At 34.8% G+C, this 18,554-nt stretch overlaps 1 protein-coding gene across 2 annotated transcripts in view; it reads left to right on the forward strand.

Annotated features, from left to right (window-relative positions):
* NUP205 (nucleoporin 205) overlaps window positions 1–18,554 on the forward strand; it is a 101,656-nt gene that overhangs the window by 40,203 nt on the left and 42,899 nt on the right. The window contains exons 23-30 of one of the 2 annotated variants that reach the window (XM_007504380.3): window positions 196–310; window positions 7,641–7,790; window positions 8,794–8,868; window positions 10,735–10,892; window positions 11,665–11,745; window positions 13,474–13,665; window positions 14,011–14,293; window positions 14,385–14,483. In XM_007504380.3, the coding sequence (XP_007504442.1) occupies window positions 196–310; window positions 7,641–7,790; window positions 8,794–8,868; window positions 10,735–10,892; window positions 11,665–11,745; window positions 13,474–13,665; window positions 14,011–14,293; window positions 14,385–14,483 (1,153 nt within the window). The remainder of the gene's footprint in view (window positions 1–195; window positions 311–7,640; window positions 7,791–8,793; window positions 8,869–10,734; window positions 10,893–11,664; window positions 11,746–13,473; window positions 13,666–14,010; window positions 14,294–14,384; window positions 14,484–18,554) is intronic. The other variant, XM_001374111.5, reaches the window with a different exon arrangement.

Here is an 18,554-nt window from a genome sequence, read left to right on the forward strand (position 1 = left end):
ATTCTTGCTACATATACCTTGTTTAGTTATGGAAGTGTTTTTGTCCATCCTGTGTGGTTAAATTTATAATGTGCAGCTAATAAAATTAACTTAATCTTGATAGAACTGAGACACTAAAATTCTTTATCTTTGAAATTTTTTAGCTGACTTAATACTGCTGACTGACTTAAATATCTGTTTATTTTAATTAAATAGGTTATTTATCAGCTGTGTGCATGCTCAGATACATCTGGTCCAACTATGAGATACTTGAGAACCAGCCAAGATTTTTTATTTTCTCAGTTGCAGCATCTACCTTTTTCTAATAGAGGTATGACTTTTTTATTCAGCTTTTACTGTGTTCCAGGTCCTGTGCTAGGTACTAAAGATATAAAGAAAATCTTTTTTTTTTCTCCATTTAAATAAGTTTATTTAGTCAATTTAGAACATTATTCCTTGGTTACAATAATCACTTTATTTCCCTCCCTCCCCTCCACCCACTCTTCCTGCAGCCAACATGCAATTTCATTGGATATTACTTGTGTCCTTGATCAGAACCTATTTCCATCTTGTTGTTTACATGAGGATTTTCATTTAGAGTCTACATCCCCAACCATATCCCTTCGACCCATATATTCAAGCAGTTATTTGTCTTTGGTGTTTTTACTCCCACTGTGTTTCCTCTGGATGTGGATAGTGGTATTCCTCGTAGGTTCCTCCAAGTTGTTCAGGGTCATTGCATTGCCACTAATGGAGAAGTCCATTACATTTGATTTTACCACAGTGTATCAGTCTCTGTGTATAATGTTTTCTTGGTTCTGCTCATTTCACTCTGCATCAACTCCTCAAGGATGTTCCAGTCCCCATGGAATTCCTCCACTTTATTATTCCTTTGAGCACAATAGTATTCCATCACCAACATATACCACAATTTGTTCAGCCATTCCCCAATTGATGGGCATCCCCTCATTTTCCAATTTTTGGCCACCACAAAGAGCGCAGCTATGAATATTCTTGTACATGTCTTTTTCCTTATTATCTCTTTGGGGTACAAACCCAGCAGTGCTATGGCTGGATCAACGGGCAGACAGTCTTTTATCGCCGTTTGGCCATAGTTCCAAATTGCCCTCCAGAATGGTTGGATCAATTCACAATTCCACCAGCAATGCATTAATGTCCTGACTTTGCCACATCCCCTCTAGCATTCATTACTTTCCTTTGCTGTCATGTTAGGCAATCTGCTAGGTGTGAGGTGATACCTCAGAGTTGTTTTGATTTGCATCTCTTTGATTATAAGAGATTTAGAACACTTTTTCATGTGTTTATTAATAATTTTGATTTCTTTAACTGAAAATTGCCTATTCATATCCCTTTCCCATTTTTCTTTTTTTTCTTTTTTTTAAAACATTATTTTATTTGGTCGTTTTCATACATTATTCACTGGAAACAAAGATAATTTTCTTTTCCTCACCCCCCCCCCCCCCCTGCCTTTCCCTCTCCCATAGCCGATGCATGATTCCACTGGTTATCACATGTGTTCTTGACACGAACCCATTTCCCTGTTGTTGGAATTTGCATTATAGTGTTCATTTAGAGTCTCTCCTCAGTCTTATCTCCTCCAACCCTGTAGTCAAGCAGTTGCTTTTCATCAGTGTTTTTACTCCCACAGTTTATCCTCTGCTTGTGGGTAGTATTTTTTTTAGATCCCTGCAGATTGTTCAGGGAAATTGCATTGATACTAATGGAGAAGTCCATCACCTTCGATTGTACCACAATGTATCAGTCTCTGTGTATAATGTTTTCCTGGTTCTGCTCCTCTTGCTCTGCATCACTTCCTGGAGGTTGTTCCAGTCTTCATGGAATTCCTCCACTTTATTATTCCTTTGAGCACAATAGTATTCCATCACCAACATATACCACAGTTTGTTCAGCCATTCTCCAATTGAAGGGCATCCCCTCATTTCCCAATTTTTGGCCACCACAAAGAGCGCAGCTATGAATATTTTTGTACAAGTCTTTTTGTCCATTATCTCTTTGGGGTACAAGCCCAGCAATGCTATGGCTGGATCAAAGGGCAGTCTTTTATCGCCCTTTGGGCATAGTTCCAAATTGCCCTCCAGAATGGTTGGATCAATTCACAACTCCACCAGCAATGAATTAATGTCCCCACTTTGCCACATCCCCTCCAGCAATCATTACTTTCCATAGCTGTCATGTTAGCCAATCTGCTAGGTGTGAGGTGATACCCCAGAGTTGTTTTGATTTGCATCTCTCTGATTATAAGAGATGTAGAGCACTTTTTCATGTGCTTATTAATAGTTTTGATTTCTTTGGCTGAGAACTGCCTATTCATATCCCTTCCCCATTTTTCAATTAGAGAATGCCTTGATTTTTTATACAACTGGTTTAGCTTTTTATAAATCTGAGTAATTAGACCTTTGTCAGAGGTTTTGGTAATGAATATTGTTTCCCAATTTGTTGCTTCCCTTCTAATTTTGGATGCATTAGTTTTGTACAAAAACTTTTTAATTTGATGTAATCAAAATGATTGATTTTACATTTTGTGTTTTTTTCTAGCTCTTGCTTGGTTTTAAAGTCTTTCCTTTCCCAAAGATCTGACAAATATATATTTTTTGGAAATTTTTATTCAGTTAATTTAGAACATTATTCCTTAGTTACAAGAATTATATTTTTTCCCTCCCTCCCCTTCCCCCCACTCCTTCCTATAGCCAATGTGCAATTCTACTGGGTTTTACATGTGTCTTTGATCAGAACCTATTTCCAAATCATCCTTGATCTTAAGAGTTTATATATCAGTATGTACAAAATAAGAAGCATATGCAGACTAGATACAAAAGTTAAATAGAAGTTCGGGAATAACTCCAGTCATTTAATTTTAACTTGCCCACAATCTTTTGGGATATAATCATAGTATTGAAGGAGAGTTTTTTCCCCCATCCAGGTGGCTTAATTCTTTTTCATGTGACCTCTCACCTTTGTTTTGTGGTGTCAGAAGGCTTATTATTTGAGCTAGTAGTATGAAGTTTTAAAAATCTAGCCTTTCAAGGGGATGAGTTGATTCTTGGACTAAGCTGTTGAAACTCAGATTACATTTAAGGAATAGGAAAATATAAGAAAGTGTTAGGAATATTCCAGGGGAGAACTGTGAAAAATAATTATATTTTTGTTTGTCCTGGTTTCAGTGAGCTCACATTAGATGATCAAACCTTTTGTGCAAAAAACAGTTGTATAATATACTCCATTTATGACACTGGTATCAGGAGGCAGAACTAATACTGGTCATATAGGCTAACCATGTCATTTCATATTTTTTCTTTGCATACATGTATACACCACATAAAGTGACCTCAACAAATATCACTTTGTCACAATATTAATACTAAGTTTTATACTAAGTTAATAATAAGTTTTCATGCTAATCTCTAGACATTTGTCCAACTGAACTTGTATCCAGTTTGAGTGTTTGCTCAGCTGTCACTTACTGTGATGATAGTTTAAAAACTTCCAAAGTGGTTAGGAATTAAGCAGTTTGGAACTATGTAGTTAGGAATTAGTTTGATGCCTCCAAGTGGCATCAAGCTAATTGATTCTTAATTCCTTCTGGAATAGGAAAAAAGAAAAGAAAAACATGAAGTTTAAAAAAAAAACTTGTAGCACAACTAATCTAATTTAGAATCAGTGTCCCTGCTCTGCTGACCTGAAAAACAGGGTCCACATCTCTAATCCACTTGTAGCACTAAGATTGAACTCTGACTGATTTCTTTGTTCTTTCCCAGCTGTGGACATTTTTAAAGAAAAACCAACATCTAAACTCATCTTGAAGTCCTTAGGTTTTATCCAAAAACACTTAAATCATACCTACTTAACATAATTCCCTCTGATCTCTGTTAAGATAGATTTTTTTATGCTTTATAATAGGAATTTGACTTTCAAGGAGCATATCTGGCTTTTGTAATTTTGTTGCAATGGAATTATTTGTCCCCTAAAACATTTTTTCACCCATAGTGTTAAAATTAATTCTGGTTGAGACTGAAATATATTAATTAGGTTTTTTTAGGATTTCTAAATCCCAAAATGAATTACTAAAGTAAATGGTAGTTTATTTACAATATTTACAACAGAAGGAAGATATTAAGGAATGAGAGAGAGAGAAAACTCTGGCTTCTTCTGATACCAGTTAGAATTTCTAAGCCCCAGCCAGGGGAAAAGAGTCTCAAGAAGTTGGACCTTTCTTGGAGGCTTCCCGCTTCCAGAAAGGCGGGGTCACTAAGTCAGCTTTTCACTCACCAACGGAGACAGTCTTAAAGAAGTCTGGGTGTCAGTCTTCCAGTTGCTCATCTGAGTTAGTGCCTGAATGTCCGAATGTCCGAACATCCATCTTCCCTTCAGCTCAGAGTGACTGATCCTTCAGTCTAAGTCCGGGTGACTGACTGTCCTCTTCATTCTTTTTTTTCTCTATTTAAAGACTTTTTTCTCTTGTGTCACCTCCTCTAAATTTTCACATTTACCAATCACAGCATACTCATCTCCGGGACTGCCCATTCTTTAGTTCTCACCTTATTTGGTTAGATATTCTCCAGGACTGCCCACTCTTTAGTTCTTACCTTCTGTGGTTAGATTATATCTTTTTGGGTTACTTAACACCTCTTTTGGTAAGTTCACCTTTTGTAGTTACTTAACACCTTTTTGTAGTTAAAATCTAAAAATAGATTGTAGCTCACAATTCTAGCTTTACTATAAAGGAAGGAGCTAAGTACCTTCATTGTTATAATCTGGAGATTATAATTTTATTTTCACAATAAAGAAACAGCTAAGTATCTTCATCGTTACAATCAGGAGACAGCTAAATTCAGTCTTCACAGTAGTTACTTAAGTTTAGCTAATTTGTTAACATAATAGGTTTTCTTTTCAGATTTTTCTGTTATGTGAATCAGTTAAGGATATAGGTATAACCTCTAGTTATTTAGGGATAGATATTGAAGAATGCTATATCCAAATCCGTATGAAAACCGGCCAATTGAATTCTACTTAATATATTTTTAAAACTTAGAGTCCTTTTCTTATTCAAGATTTAATAATGTATATTTAGAAGTTACCTTCACAAATCTCAGCACATTAATATTCTTAATGATTTTGCCATTTTAGTTATGAGTCATAGGTTTAACAGAGCTTAAATCAAGAATTCTTATAGCTGGTAAAAGATTTTCCTGTTATCCCTAATAATGAATCCTTTCTACCTTTTCAAAAATGGCACTTTCTACTTTTCTGTGAAATTTTTTTTTCTTTAGTAGATTATAAGCTCCTGGAGAGCAACATGCCTATTCTTTTTGTCTTTGTTAGCATTAGCATTATGGCATGTAGTAGATACTTAAATGAATACTGGTTGTACTGAGTTTTGAAATATCTGTTATTGAGAGAAATCAATAATTCTTCAGTATTTTTGAATGATACTCAGAAACAGCCATCATTTTAAAAAGTTTTTTCAAATTCTCAAAAATATTTTAAATTTAAAAGAACACATAACTTTTATATTATAAAATCAAATCTCTTAAGTCAGTAGGCTAGACATATCGATTCATTTCTTAGGTGCCTAGTATAAGGCACTGTTCTTGGTGCTGGGTACAGAAAGAAAAAGCAAAAGTAGGTTCTTTTCTCCAGAAGCTTACGTTCTAATGAGAAATGATGATATGAAGTTTACATGGTCAGTTAGTGTACATGAAACTGTTCCATTAATGAGGATTTAAATTTTTCCCATTTCTATATTGTTCTTTATCATCTGTTAAATATATGGGTTTTTTTTTCAAAATATTTATGATGGTTCTTCTAAGTGAAATATAGCTTTTTTGAAATTAAATGAAAAAGTCATATTACTTAAGGTTCTCCCATGTCTTTTTCTTTGACTTCTTTCAAGATTCAGCTAAAATCCCATCTTCCTGTGGAGACCTTCCCCTTCCATAATATTCTATCTGCTTTGTAAATAGGTTTTTGAAAAAACTCTTACCTTCTATCTTAAAATCGATACTGTGTTTCAGTTCCAAGATAGAAGAGTGGCAAGGGCTAAAAAATTGCCTAGGGTAACACAGTAAGTATCTGAGGTCAAATTTGATACCAGGACCTCCCATGTCCAGGGTTGGCCTCTCTGCCCACCCTACCACCTTGCCTCTATTTCATGTATTTAGTTATTTATACATTGTTTCCCCATTAGGATTTTAATTTATGGAGGACAACATCAATTTTTTTTTTGCCTATGTATCCCTAGTTCTTGCACAGTGCTTAGCTCATGTTATGTGCTTTAATAAGTGCTTATTGATTTACTGACTGCCAAATAGCAGAAGATCTTATCTTTTTTGCCTAATTTAGTTTACCTATATTTTATGTCTGTATTAATTTTTATCTCTATTAAACTCATTAATAATAAACACATTGTTGCATAATGGATAAAGATCTAACCTGGAATAAGATCTGGTTTTTGTCTCAAATACATATTGGATATATGACCTTGAGCAAGCCACAATTTCTCAATGTTTCCAGTATCAGTTTTAAGACAGAAGTGTGGCAAGAGCCGGGCAATTGGGGTTAAGTCACTTGCCTAGCTAACACAGCTAGGAACTGTTTGAGGCCAAATTTGAACCCTTGTCTTCCCAACTCTAGGCCTGACACTCTGTCCACTGTGTTGCCTACCTGCCCTCTGTCCCACAACTCACTTTTTTTTTCTCCAAACTCTCATCTTCTGTCTTAGAATCAATACTATGTATTTATTCTATGGCAGAAGAGCAATAAGGGCTAGGAAATAGTGGTTAAGTGACTTGTCCAGGGTCACACAGGTAGGAAGTATTCTGATTTGAACCCAGAACCTCCTATCTCCAAACCTAGCTCTCTACCCCTGATCCACTTAGTTGACTTCCCAACTCACTTGAAAGATTACAAGTTGAAGAGCAATTGTTGATCTGCTTTGGAATTCTTAGGCCAGTGAAATCTCAGGTCAGGAAAAAATAAATAAAGACAGTCATAACAAAAACCTGTACTTATATCGTGTTTTCAAATTTGCAAAGCACTTTTGTACACATCTCATTAGAGACATAGCAAGCCATAGATAGAATGCTGGAGTGGAGTGAAAAAGAGCTGTATTTGAATCCTACATTAAACATATACTATCTGTATTGTTCTGGGCAAATAAGTCCCTTACTAATGTTTCTTCAGTTTCCGTTGTTTCAATTACAAGATGGTGATAATAGTGAGGCCTACCTCATATTATTGTGAGGTTCAGGGAGATAATATCTATAAATCACTTTGCAAACCTTAAAGTGACAAAAATGTGAGTTGTTACATCTTCACAGTAACCTTATGAGGCAGGTATTCTAAATATTATCTTATTTAAGGAGGAGGACAAAAGATCAGATTCTTACTTGCTTGTTACATACAACTAGCAATATCTAAAGTATGATTTACACTTGTTTCTCCTGACTCAAAACCCAGGGCACTTTCTACTATCCCATGTTGATTTATTAAAATTATAATTATTAAATTATTTTTATCATCATGCTGAGGAAACATTTCCCCATATATATTTAATTATTTTGGGTTTTTCCATGTGAAAATTCTTATATTTCTTTTTACCCATTCATGTGTTTGACTTCTAGAGTATGAAATATCCATGCTGAACCAAATGTCATGGCTTATGAAGACTGCCTCAATAGAACTAAGAGTAACTTCTCTTAATCGCCAGCGCTCTCACACTCAGAGACTACTGCATTTGTTGCTAGATGACATGCCAGTCAAACCCTACTCAGGTGAATTATGAATATTAGAGTTTGTTTTATTGTATTTTTAAGTGTATATTGGAGGGTGTGTTATTTGCATTCTCCACTCACCAACACTTTAAAGTAGGTTATAGGATTTTAGTTTTAGTTTTAAATGTTCTTACATATTCATTAACCATTCATCACGTGCTATGTGTATACAGTGATCCTTCACCTATTGCAGGAATTATGTTTCAAAGACCCCCGCAATATGTGAAAATCCATGAAGTATAGTAATTGAGCCAAGCAGCACCCAAGATACAGAACTCAAAGCTGTGGTTGATTGCTTTTCAATCCATCAACCAATAGTGTGCCATGTGCAATCTCACGTTGGCAAACTTGTGCAAGTGGTAATAGTTTATTGAATTTTCATTGTGTGAAATACGGTATTCATCTACAAAATCCTACAATATAGAGAAAACTCCATGATACAGAATGATATATATTTTTTAAAAATCCACAACATAGTGAAACTGTGATAAGTGAACTATGATATAGTGAGGGATGACTGCATACCACTTGTACATCGCAAGGCCCTCTTTACTGGAGGCTTAGATTAAGAACTATGGCAGTGCATTTTGCATTTGTGATACTTGTATTGATATCTCATTTAAAAATATAGATTAGATATAAACACTACTTCTTTGACTAGATTTAATCTTATCCTTATTTCTGTCTTTCTTTTGAAATAGCTCCTTTGGAGAAGAGTAATGATTAGAGAGTGTGATGTGGGAAGTGACAGTTCTTAATCACTAAAACAAACAACTGGCCTTTTATGTTCATATTACTTCTTTATAAATAGCTAATGATATCTTATGTGACTGAAATTTACACATATATGTATATGAATTTATTTCAGTAATAACTTTTTTAACCATCTCTTCTTACCTTGAAATGAAAGTCTGTCTTTGATGATTAGTCCATTTAGCATTGTGATTGAAATAGGTATATTTTTGAAATTTTTATATTTTTTCTTCCTTTTCTAATATTGTAGCAGATGGTGAAGGAGGAATAGAAGATGAAAATAGGTCTGTCAGTGGTTTTCTTCACTTTGATACTGCCACCAAAGGTAAAGAAGCCCTTTTGAATTTTTAAAGATAATTTATTTTCTAATCAGGTTCTTTTCTAGAGCTATTTCAGTAAGCTAATGGAAAGATTTTTCTTAGTGGGAACAGATAAGTTATACAAAAGGGTTATCATCAAAATTTAATAGTAATTTGAGGTTTTCCGATTGAAGGAAATGACATGGTAAATGTAAAAGAAAATATGAAAGATTGAAATAGAAATTTAAGACCTCTAGCATAACATAGTCTGTGGCCAATGATGTTATAATACCTCTTCTTAAGCCTATCCATTAAATTTTTAGGAATCTCTAGTCATTGTCAATAAACTAAAAGAAAAATTTTGGGGTAGTGGATATTGTGGGCTTGGCAAAATGTTAGTGTTATCATAGCTTCCTTTTGGGCAGTTGATGCATGGTTGACACCAACATTGGTAGCAAGAAAGCAGACCATCTACATGTGCTGGTTCTAACAGAAGTAATAAGAAAGCATACCCTGGGTCTCAGAGTCTAGTGAGTTAAAACAGATAGTAACAGGAAAAATTACTGGGTGGTGGGGAAAGTCAGAAATATCATAGTGGGCATTATACATGTAGGGAGATTTATAGTAATGCATGCAAGTAGATTAGACAATAGAATAGTAGTAGAATGCTAGAATGCTGAGAATTCTGGAACCTTGAATGTTGCAAATGCATGTCTAGTTTGAATGTAATATATATGATGACTTGGAAAGTGTGAGTCTACTGCCTGTCTCTCCATAGGGAGGGACATATTGCAGAAAAGGCAGAAATCTCTGTCAGGTGTTACAGCCATGATAAACTGAAAAGTTCTGAACATGGGGAGGTGTCTAGTGTCAGACTAGAATGTAAGAAATAAAATATGATGAAAGCAGAGGAAGTAGGAAAAAGAAAGGTCTTTATAGATAAATGAAAAAGGTCTCTTGTCCAGCAAGTTTCTGCTCCCTCTCACAGCTCCACCAGATCAAAACCCATGCAAAGTTCCTTCCCTAGGGTAGGATTAATCCCACACCAGGAAGTAGGGGGAGGGAACCTTGGGAGATGCAAGGCATGCTGGGGAATGTAGTTTCCCAGCATACCGTTTTTCATAAAGGTACAGAATGCTGGGGAATGTGGTTCTCCAGCACACAGTTTTCTTTTAAAAGCACATATACCGCCCCCCCCCCACCCCATCCGTTGGGAGACCAGTCTCCCCAATGGATCCTACAAACACAACCTAACTTATAACTTTAACTAAAGATACATACAGTTTAAGGGGAAAAAGCAACAATTTGGGGACTATAAGGAAACAAAAGAGAAAAAGAACAAAACCAATTAGGGGGCAGTGTCCTTTGGCATTATATAAATATAAAACAAATGCATTTAACCCTCCCAAAGTTCAATTCTGCACATCCAAAAGTTTGCTCAGGATCTCTTGGAGCAGTGTTTGTTCTCTGCAGGCATCTTTGTGGTATCTTCTGTAAGGAATTCACTTTTTGGATTCTGGGAGGCAGCAGGTTTCTTACCCTAAAATCACTTAAAAGAACTTAAACTTTTTATTATAAGATAGTAACACATGAATTTACTTAGGAGTTTAGCTTAGTAGTAGAAAGAAGCCCTAGAAGTCTTGTACTCTACCTATTCATACTGGAAGGAGCAGATGAGGTCCATGTAGCCTGCTCTCTTAACCTTCAAATGTCTAATATTTCCTGGCAGCCAACTCCTTAGACATGTGCAAGCTTATCATGGTTTAGATATGTTTTAGAGTTGGAGAGATTCTTGTTAATTAAACTCTTACTAAAAATGACCTTTTTAAATAAAGATTTCATATAGTTGAACATTTTTCTTGAATAACACTGACTTTTTATTTCTCTCCTAGTACGTCGAAAAATATTAAGTATTTTGGATTCAATTGACTTTAGCCAGGAGATTCCTGAGCCTTTGCAGTTGGATTTCTTTGATCGTGCTCAGATTGAGCAAGTCATTGCCAACTGTGAACATAAGAATTTGAGGGGGCAGACAGTTTGCAATGTCAAGGTAAATGATGGTTTAAATTAGCAACATGTCAAAGTGGTTGGATATATGACTTTTTTTCACTGATTAGATTGATTATGAAGAAGTTTCTCTGACTCCACTTTCCACGTGTAAACTGGCACTGAGAGTGTTGTGTACCTTCTTCCCTTTCCCCAAATACCTCCCCATATCTTTCTTCATAGCAGTTGATCTACCCAACTACAACTATGAAGTGATTGGAACCTGTTTGTCATACATAGACAGAAGTAATGGATATTACCATTCTGCTTTTATACTAATAAGGTCCATAGGACCTTGTCACCAACAGCATGCTGCAGAGAAAGCTTGGAGCCACTCTATACCTCTGTAAAAATGGACAAGGTTGCACGTGCTTTCTTATTTGGTATTTTCCTTATTTCTTAATTTTTAATAAACCTCATAAAAATATAATACCTTTAGCCAGAGAAACTAAATTTTAATCTTAACACCTCATAAATGTCTCAGTATTGTACATACTGACACTTTGTCAGAAGAGAGAGAGAGAGAGAGAGAGAGAGAGAGAGAGAGAGAGAGAGAGAGAGAGTATTAGTTGGTTACTGCCTTGATCCCTAGTAGAAAATCATGTCCTTGAAGGTAGGGACTGCCTTGTTTTTATCACCCAGCACACTAGAAATAATTTGTCATAGGTGCTTTTGGAACTGAATTAGAGCATTTTCTGGTCATTGATTGGCAGATTCTAAGTTATCCATGTGTCAAAGCATTAACTTTGCTTCTTTCTCTTTCCCCAAATTTCTAGCTTCTGCACAGGGTTCTTGTGGCAGAAGTAAATGCTCTTCAGGGTATGGCAGCTATAGGCCAGAGACCTTTGCTTATGGAGGTAAGACCTAAAACTTAAATTTTAAGTTATTTTTTATTAAATATTGTGAAGTTTGGGTGAGGAGAAGAAAAAAGGAGTTAAAGAGGGCATTTAAATAGAAAGGTTCATTTAATTTCTAATAGATAATTTTTCATGTGAAAAACTTAGAGGGGGATTTACCTTCATAGTGTTTGATGAGTAGTAAAAATATTCCCTGGAATAGTATGATATAGACATGGATATTAGCTAGAAAGTTAAATAAGTTAAAAAGTAGAAATGTTTAGTGGGAACTAAAGATCTGAAGATATATTTATTTTATGAATATATATCTATGTGTTTAGATATATATTCATAAAATATAATTTTATTTTATCTTTTACCTTCTGTCTTATCATTGATGTTATGTTGGTTCCAAGGCAGAAGAGTCATAAGGGCTAGCAAATAGAGTTAAGTGACTTGTCTTGGGTCGTACAGCTAGGAAATGTCTGATTTTGTTTAAATACAGGACCTCCTGTCTTTAGACTTGGCTCTCTGTTCTCTGAGCACTTAGCTGCCTCTGAAGGTATATTCTTCATGAGTTTAGGTGGCATTGGTGGATTAGGGTGTTTGCTGTTAAGTAAAGGTCCTGTTTCCATAGCCCAGAGAATGAGGTTACTTATTTAAACATGGATATTCAGTTGACTTTATTTACTAAATAAAGTTAGAGGGTAGCAGGGTGGCTTAGTGGATTTAGAACCAAGCCTAGAGATAGGAGGTCTTGGGTTAAAATCGGGCCCAGACACTTCCTAGCTGTGTGACTCTGGGCAAGTCAATTAACCCCCATTACGTAGCCCTTAACTGCTCTTAACTGCCTTAGAGCCAATAAAAGGTATTAAATTCCAAGATGGAAGGTAAGGGTTAAAAAAAAAAGAGTAAAGTTAAAGCACAAAAGTGTTTCTAGTTAAGTGGCCACTTAACTAGTCAAAAGGTTAAATGTCAAAGGTATTGCTTTGATTTTTAAGTTTTAAGTTTCAAATCAGTAAGTTGAATTTTATACTTATGTCTAATATCCTAGAGTAAATAATATGTATCTGGTTTCTGACAGGATATAGATCAAGGTTTGACCTTTCTGAAGTGCCATGCTAAGTCTTCATTCATTCATTCCTTAATAAAAAGGGTGAGGGAAAAGATGGTGGTGGTGATGGTGGTGGAGATGGTGTGATTCTCCTTCACAAGTAGTCAGGATGAGAATTTGGTAGTAGTTGCACTCATGGAAAGCCATTTCAAAGGGCTCACTCAAGCTCATTTGCCCAGAAAAGGGACAGATGTGAAAAACATTCTTTTGAACCATAGGCTTCTCAGAAGTCTAGTTACCTAGGAGGAGGAGGGAGGTTGGAACTATGTTTCTTCTTATGCAATGCCTTATAAACTCCTTTCTCTATATCCCTGGTTACTATGCCATGAGAAACCACCTCATATGCCACCTTTTCTATATTTGATTTATTTTACTGGCCAGTATAAGTAGTGTTTTTCTAGGAGATGAGTATTAAAAAAATTGCCTGTGCTCTTACTGTCTGCTTTAATTTCCATAGGCAAGCTTTCTTTTTAAAACTTAATTGTTGGAGCTAGGCGGGTAGGGAAGAAGGGAGAAGAATGATAATGCCCTTACTTTCTTTTATATAGCTAGTTTAATCAATTTTGACACTACTGGATCCTATTTAGTTGGACTCTTATGTTTATATACTAAACTTTCAACTTTTGGATCTTTAGGAAATCAGCACTATTCTACAGTATGTTGTGGGAAGAAACAAATTATTACAGTGCCTTCATGCAAAACGGCATGCACTAGAATCATGGAGACAGTTGGTAGAAATTATACTGACTGCTTGTCCTCAGGACCTCATTCAAGCAGAGGACAGACAACTGATTATTCGTGACCTCTTACAAGACATACATGATAAGGTAATACATCTCCTAAATCACTAAATTCCTCTGTTTTTTTCAGGTATGGTAATAAATAAATGCTCTTCACTTGATTTTATTATAGAATAGGACACATTACTTGTTCAGAGTTTTCTTTGTGAGGTCAAGTAGAACAGATTGTGCTCGTCTGGATTCTTGGTTTACTATACTGTGTTAAAATCTTCTTACAAGTTCCTTTCTTTCCCTTTTAACTGTATGTTTTTATCTTTTTACTTTTGTAGTAGTTAGGAAGTTCATAGGAGTACCTGCCAGTACATTAAGATACTATGATTACAGCTGAAAATATGAGCCTAATCTTTTTTTTTTCTTCTTTTCCTCTTTCAGATCCTGGATGATGATGCAGCCCAAGAACTAATGCCAGTTGTGGCAGGGGCTGTGTTTACCCTGACAGCTCACTTGAGCCAGTCTGTGCGAACAGAGCAGAAGCAGCCCCAGCCACCACCCCTCCCTGCTACAGGGACTGGAGAATCCCAATATGTTCTGATGCTTGATAGTTCTTTTAACTCAACATCTTCACTAGAGAGCATGATTGTGGGGTTTGCTTCTATTGGAGATTCCTCACTTCACATCATATTGAAGAAACTTTTAGACTTCATTTTGAAAACAGGTGCTCATATAGATTTTTATGCATAATCTTTGGTATGCCAACTTGTTTCTGTTATATACTTAAGGGGCTCAACTCTTCTTTCTCTTTCCAGGTGGTGGGTTCCAACGAGTGAGGACACACTTGTATGGTTCTTTGCTTTATTATTTACAGATCGCTCAGAGACCAGATGAACCAGATACTTTAGAAGCAGGTAAAAGAATTTAGATTTTAGATTTTGTTTTTTTAAAAAGAATAATAATTTCTTAACTGTATCTTTGAATATATTAGTATAACATTTAGTGCAAGTTTCAAGTGGTATCATAATTTTTAGAAAGGCAGTATAATAATGAAGTGGAAAAAGCATTCACTTGTTGGGGCCAGAAGACTTGTGTTCAGATGCCACTGTACCACTTTTGCTCTGCATGACATCGTGATCTTTGGCCTTCCCTATCCTCATGTGTAAAATAAAGGGGTTGGACTAGCTACTACTTTCCAGCCCTAAGTCATAAGAATCCTAACTGGTCACCAAAAACATATTAAAACTTAGAAAAGCAAAATGAGGTTGTTTATAGTACTACCATAATAGATAGTAATAGGATATGGCCAGAATCACCATGATATTTATTAAATTGACCAGAATTGGTTTCTGGTATTTCAATGCTTTTCTTTGCCTTTCTCTTAAAGTAAATATTTTTCAAGTATTCAGATGGGACAGATTTTTTTTGAAATCCACTTTTTTATATAGCACTTAAATTGTCATGTGCCATATGAACAATGAAATATGTCAGGCAACTTGTCGTTTTTAAGGAAATAATAGATGGGCACGTGGGAAAGAAAATTACGTCACATTGTTTTTTTTCTCTTCTGATACTTTAAGAGGTTATATGACTTATTCATGTTTGTACTTCCTTTTTCAATATCATATGTTGTTGTGGCCAAAAATATCACTGCTTGCTGAATAACCTTTGGGTTAGTCTCTCTTTAGCCCGTGTTCATCAGATGCATAGTGCATTTCTGGGCCTTTACTCAGAACATTTCTATGTTTGCAGGCCCACTCAGCTTGCATTCTGCTAATAATTACAAATATCCTTGGAAAACCCAGGCGTTACCTTCATACTACCTTCACAGGCAGGCAGTGAAGTCTGGACAGCAAACATTTATTCAGTGCCTACAGTATATTAGGTCCTATGTCAAAGTGTGAGTGATACAAAAAAATACGAAACAATTCCTTCTCTCTAGAAGCTCAGATATTTTTAGATTAGAGGGATAGAAAAGACCTCAGAGACAACTAGTCTAAACATCTTAGATGATGAAACAAGAGGTCAGAAAAGTTAAGCAATATGCCCCAAGTCCCACAGGTGCATGTGGTAGAGGTGGGTTTGAACTGGGCTTTTGATTCTTAAATCTAAATTATTTCCATGGTTCCATGCATCCTCTGTAGTGACTCTTATGGTAATAAGAAAGGGTAGAAATGTTACAGCAGATGGGTAATATTTGCTGAAGTTTCCTATGAGATGGTCTAAAGAGCTTCTTTAAAATGATTTGTATTTCTCATAGATATACTTCAACATTTAAGTGATCTGTGATTTTCCTTGTTGTGGATTCTTCTTCCACTGACAGATCCAAGCTGTTTCTACCTTGGTAGACAATCTTGAAGAGGTGACAGGCCCCAAAAGATTTCTCTACAAGGCCACTTAGCGAGGCTCATCTTTTGGGTAGTAGACATACAAGTCTATTGCTAGACCTGTACTTTTCTACTTTGGTAGGACTTTTACAGGATTTTCCTGTCTTTAGAGAATCTTTGGATAATTCTGTGCTATAATTGGGCATTGGAGAAGTGCTTTTCTCCCATAAGTAATAGTAGAAACACTGTATTCCTACTGTCTCAAATTTTCCTTTCTGTCACTGTTAAATAGAATTAAGGTTAATTTCTTTAAAGGCAAACCGATTATCACAGTAATGGAAAACTGCTTTTCTTCAAACTGTTGGATTGAATTATATAGTCAGTCACCAGTTCATATCCTTGCATTATCCACCAGCTCACTAATTCAAGGACATTTTTTAAATGCCGTTTATTTAAGTTATAGCAATAATTTAAGAGCTTTTAAAGAGAAGATATCTTGTTTCTTAATTTAGAATGTTGTATTTTTAGGGTATTTACATTCCTTTTCAGGGGCTTTTTCACTCTCCACCTTAAGATTTAATAATTATTGTGGTTTGTTTTTAAAACCAATGCCCTTATGACCCATATATAAATATATCATAGTTATGTGTTTAACGAGTTCTGGTGATCAGAAATAAAAATTTTTATTATGAAATTAAGGAGGACAAAAACAAGTTGAATATAGGACATGGGACAATAATGTTGCATTATCTCAGGTGTGAGTTTTCATGATTGTTACTAGATGTTGAGATATATATATATATATATATCAATGATTTTTAAAGCTTCCAATTTTGCGATAATTACTATAGGGCTTCTGCTTATGTTGTTTTTGTTCTTGTTAAATTCATATCAAAAACCCTTTTTTCTTATCATTGGAACTAATTCATCATTTAATTTTTTTTAACATACCTTATTCAAGAAACAGCGGGTAGCCCAGTAAATGGAATGCTGGGTCTGGAGTCAAGAAGACTTAATTCAAATACAGCCTGAGACATATACTAGCTGTATGGCCCTGGGCAAGTCACTTAACTCTATTGGTCTCAGTTTCCTCAGCTATAAAAAGGGAATAATAAAAGCACTTCCCAGTGGGGTTGTGAGCGTCAAATGAGAAAATAATTGTTAAAAAAAAAAAGCACTTAATACACTGCTTGGTACATAGCAGTAGAAAAAGCTGTATAAATACTTATTTCCTTCCCTTTCTCCTTGTTCAGCACCTTTTTTACTTTATTATTTTAGTTTATTTTACAGGAACCACTTAGAGCAAATATTAATTTTAATATATGGATAAATATAAAGTAGTGAAGGAAAGTGATTGAAGGGTTCACAATTAGTTATTAATGAGTTGGGAGTCAAAGTCAACTCTTCTGACAGTGTCATGATCTGCTTTGGATTACAGTGCCTAGCATTCTAGAATTCATTATGATATTGAGACCTCTATATTTATTTGCTTAATGAACTATTTCCCTTTCTTTTAAATCTAGGGGGCTCCATGTCATTGATATAAGCTTATCAATAAAACACTGTAATTTCAAAAAATGTATATATCATTCGTATAAGTGCTTTTTAGGCTATTTTAATGTCATTGTCTTTGCAAATACACATTTCCTTAGCATAGTTTTCATATAGTTTTACTATCCAGAATTTCCAGTTTACTCTTTCCTTTGAATCAGTTACTAGTAGAATAAAATTAGATATAATATATGAATTAACTGACACTTTATATTTCTTTTTGTTGTTTTCAATTTTTCATTAGTGTTCTGTATATATGGGTCTTTAAAAACTTTATTTAAAATTTATAGTAAGATTGGTAATGAAAAAAATTTTTTTGAATCAGATTTAAATTCAGTATAAAAATTCATTAGTAAAAAACCATATATCAAATGATTTGAAAACTTTTTTCTTTTTTTTTTTAATTTTTATTTTTAATTTCAAACATTGTTTCTTGGTTACAAAAATAATTTTCTTTTCCTCCTTCCCCTTCCTTCACCCCTCCCATAGTCGACGTGCAGTTTGATTGGGTATCGCATGTATTCTTGATCAGAACCTCTTTCTATGTTGTTGGTATTTGCAATAAGATGTTCATTTGGAGTCTATTTCCCCATTCATATCCCCTTTGACCCATGTCATTAAGCAGTAGTTTTTTTTTTAGTATTTTTACTTTTTTTTTCTCTTTTAACAAAGCAGTAATTTTTTGTTCTCCATAGTTAGGCTTTTACATATCAAATTAGTTTTGTTAAAACAGTTGTTCTGCTTTAATCCTGTTAAAATTGAAATTGCCAGACTAAAATTATGCTGTATTGTAACATGGTAGTTGAAGCTATGTTCTTCCATTTCTCAAGAACTTATCACCCACTCTGTGGATCATATGTGATTGAAAATTGTTATGTAAGTTGACAGCCTTAAATTCTTAGATTTTCTCTTATTTAAAGGAGTTTTCTTTGTGTATTTGTTTATTTTAAATCTGTAATATTTTTCTCAAGATAGGGTGTGGTGGTAGACCTCTAAATTTACTCTTCTGAGCAAATTTTAACCCTGTTTTCAAATGGCATCAAAAATCTCAATATTTTTGAAAGGTTTTATTTTTGTTTACATTTAACATGAAAAAGACTGTTAGAG

The sequence above is a fragment of the Monodelphis domestica genome, chromosome 5 (genome assembly GCF_027887165.1).
Source record: "Monodelphis domestica isolate mMonDom1 chromosome 5, mMonDom1.pri, whole genome shotgun sequence".
Taxonomy (NCBI): domain Eukaryota; kingdom Metazoa; phylum Chordata; class Mammalia; order Didelphimorphia; family Didelphidae; genus Monodelphis; species Monodelphis domestica.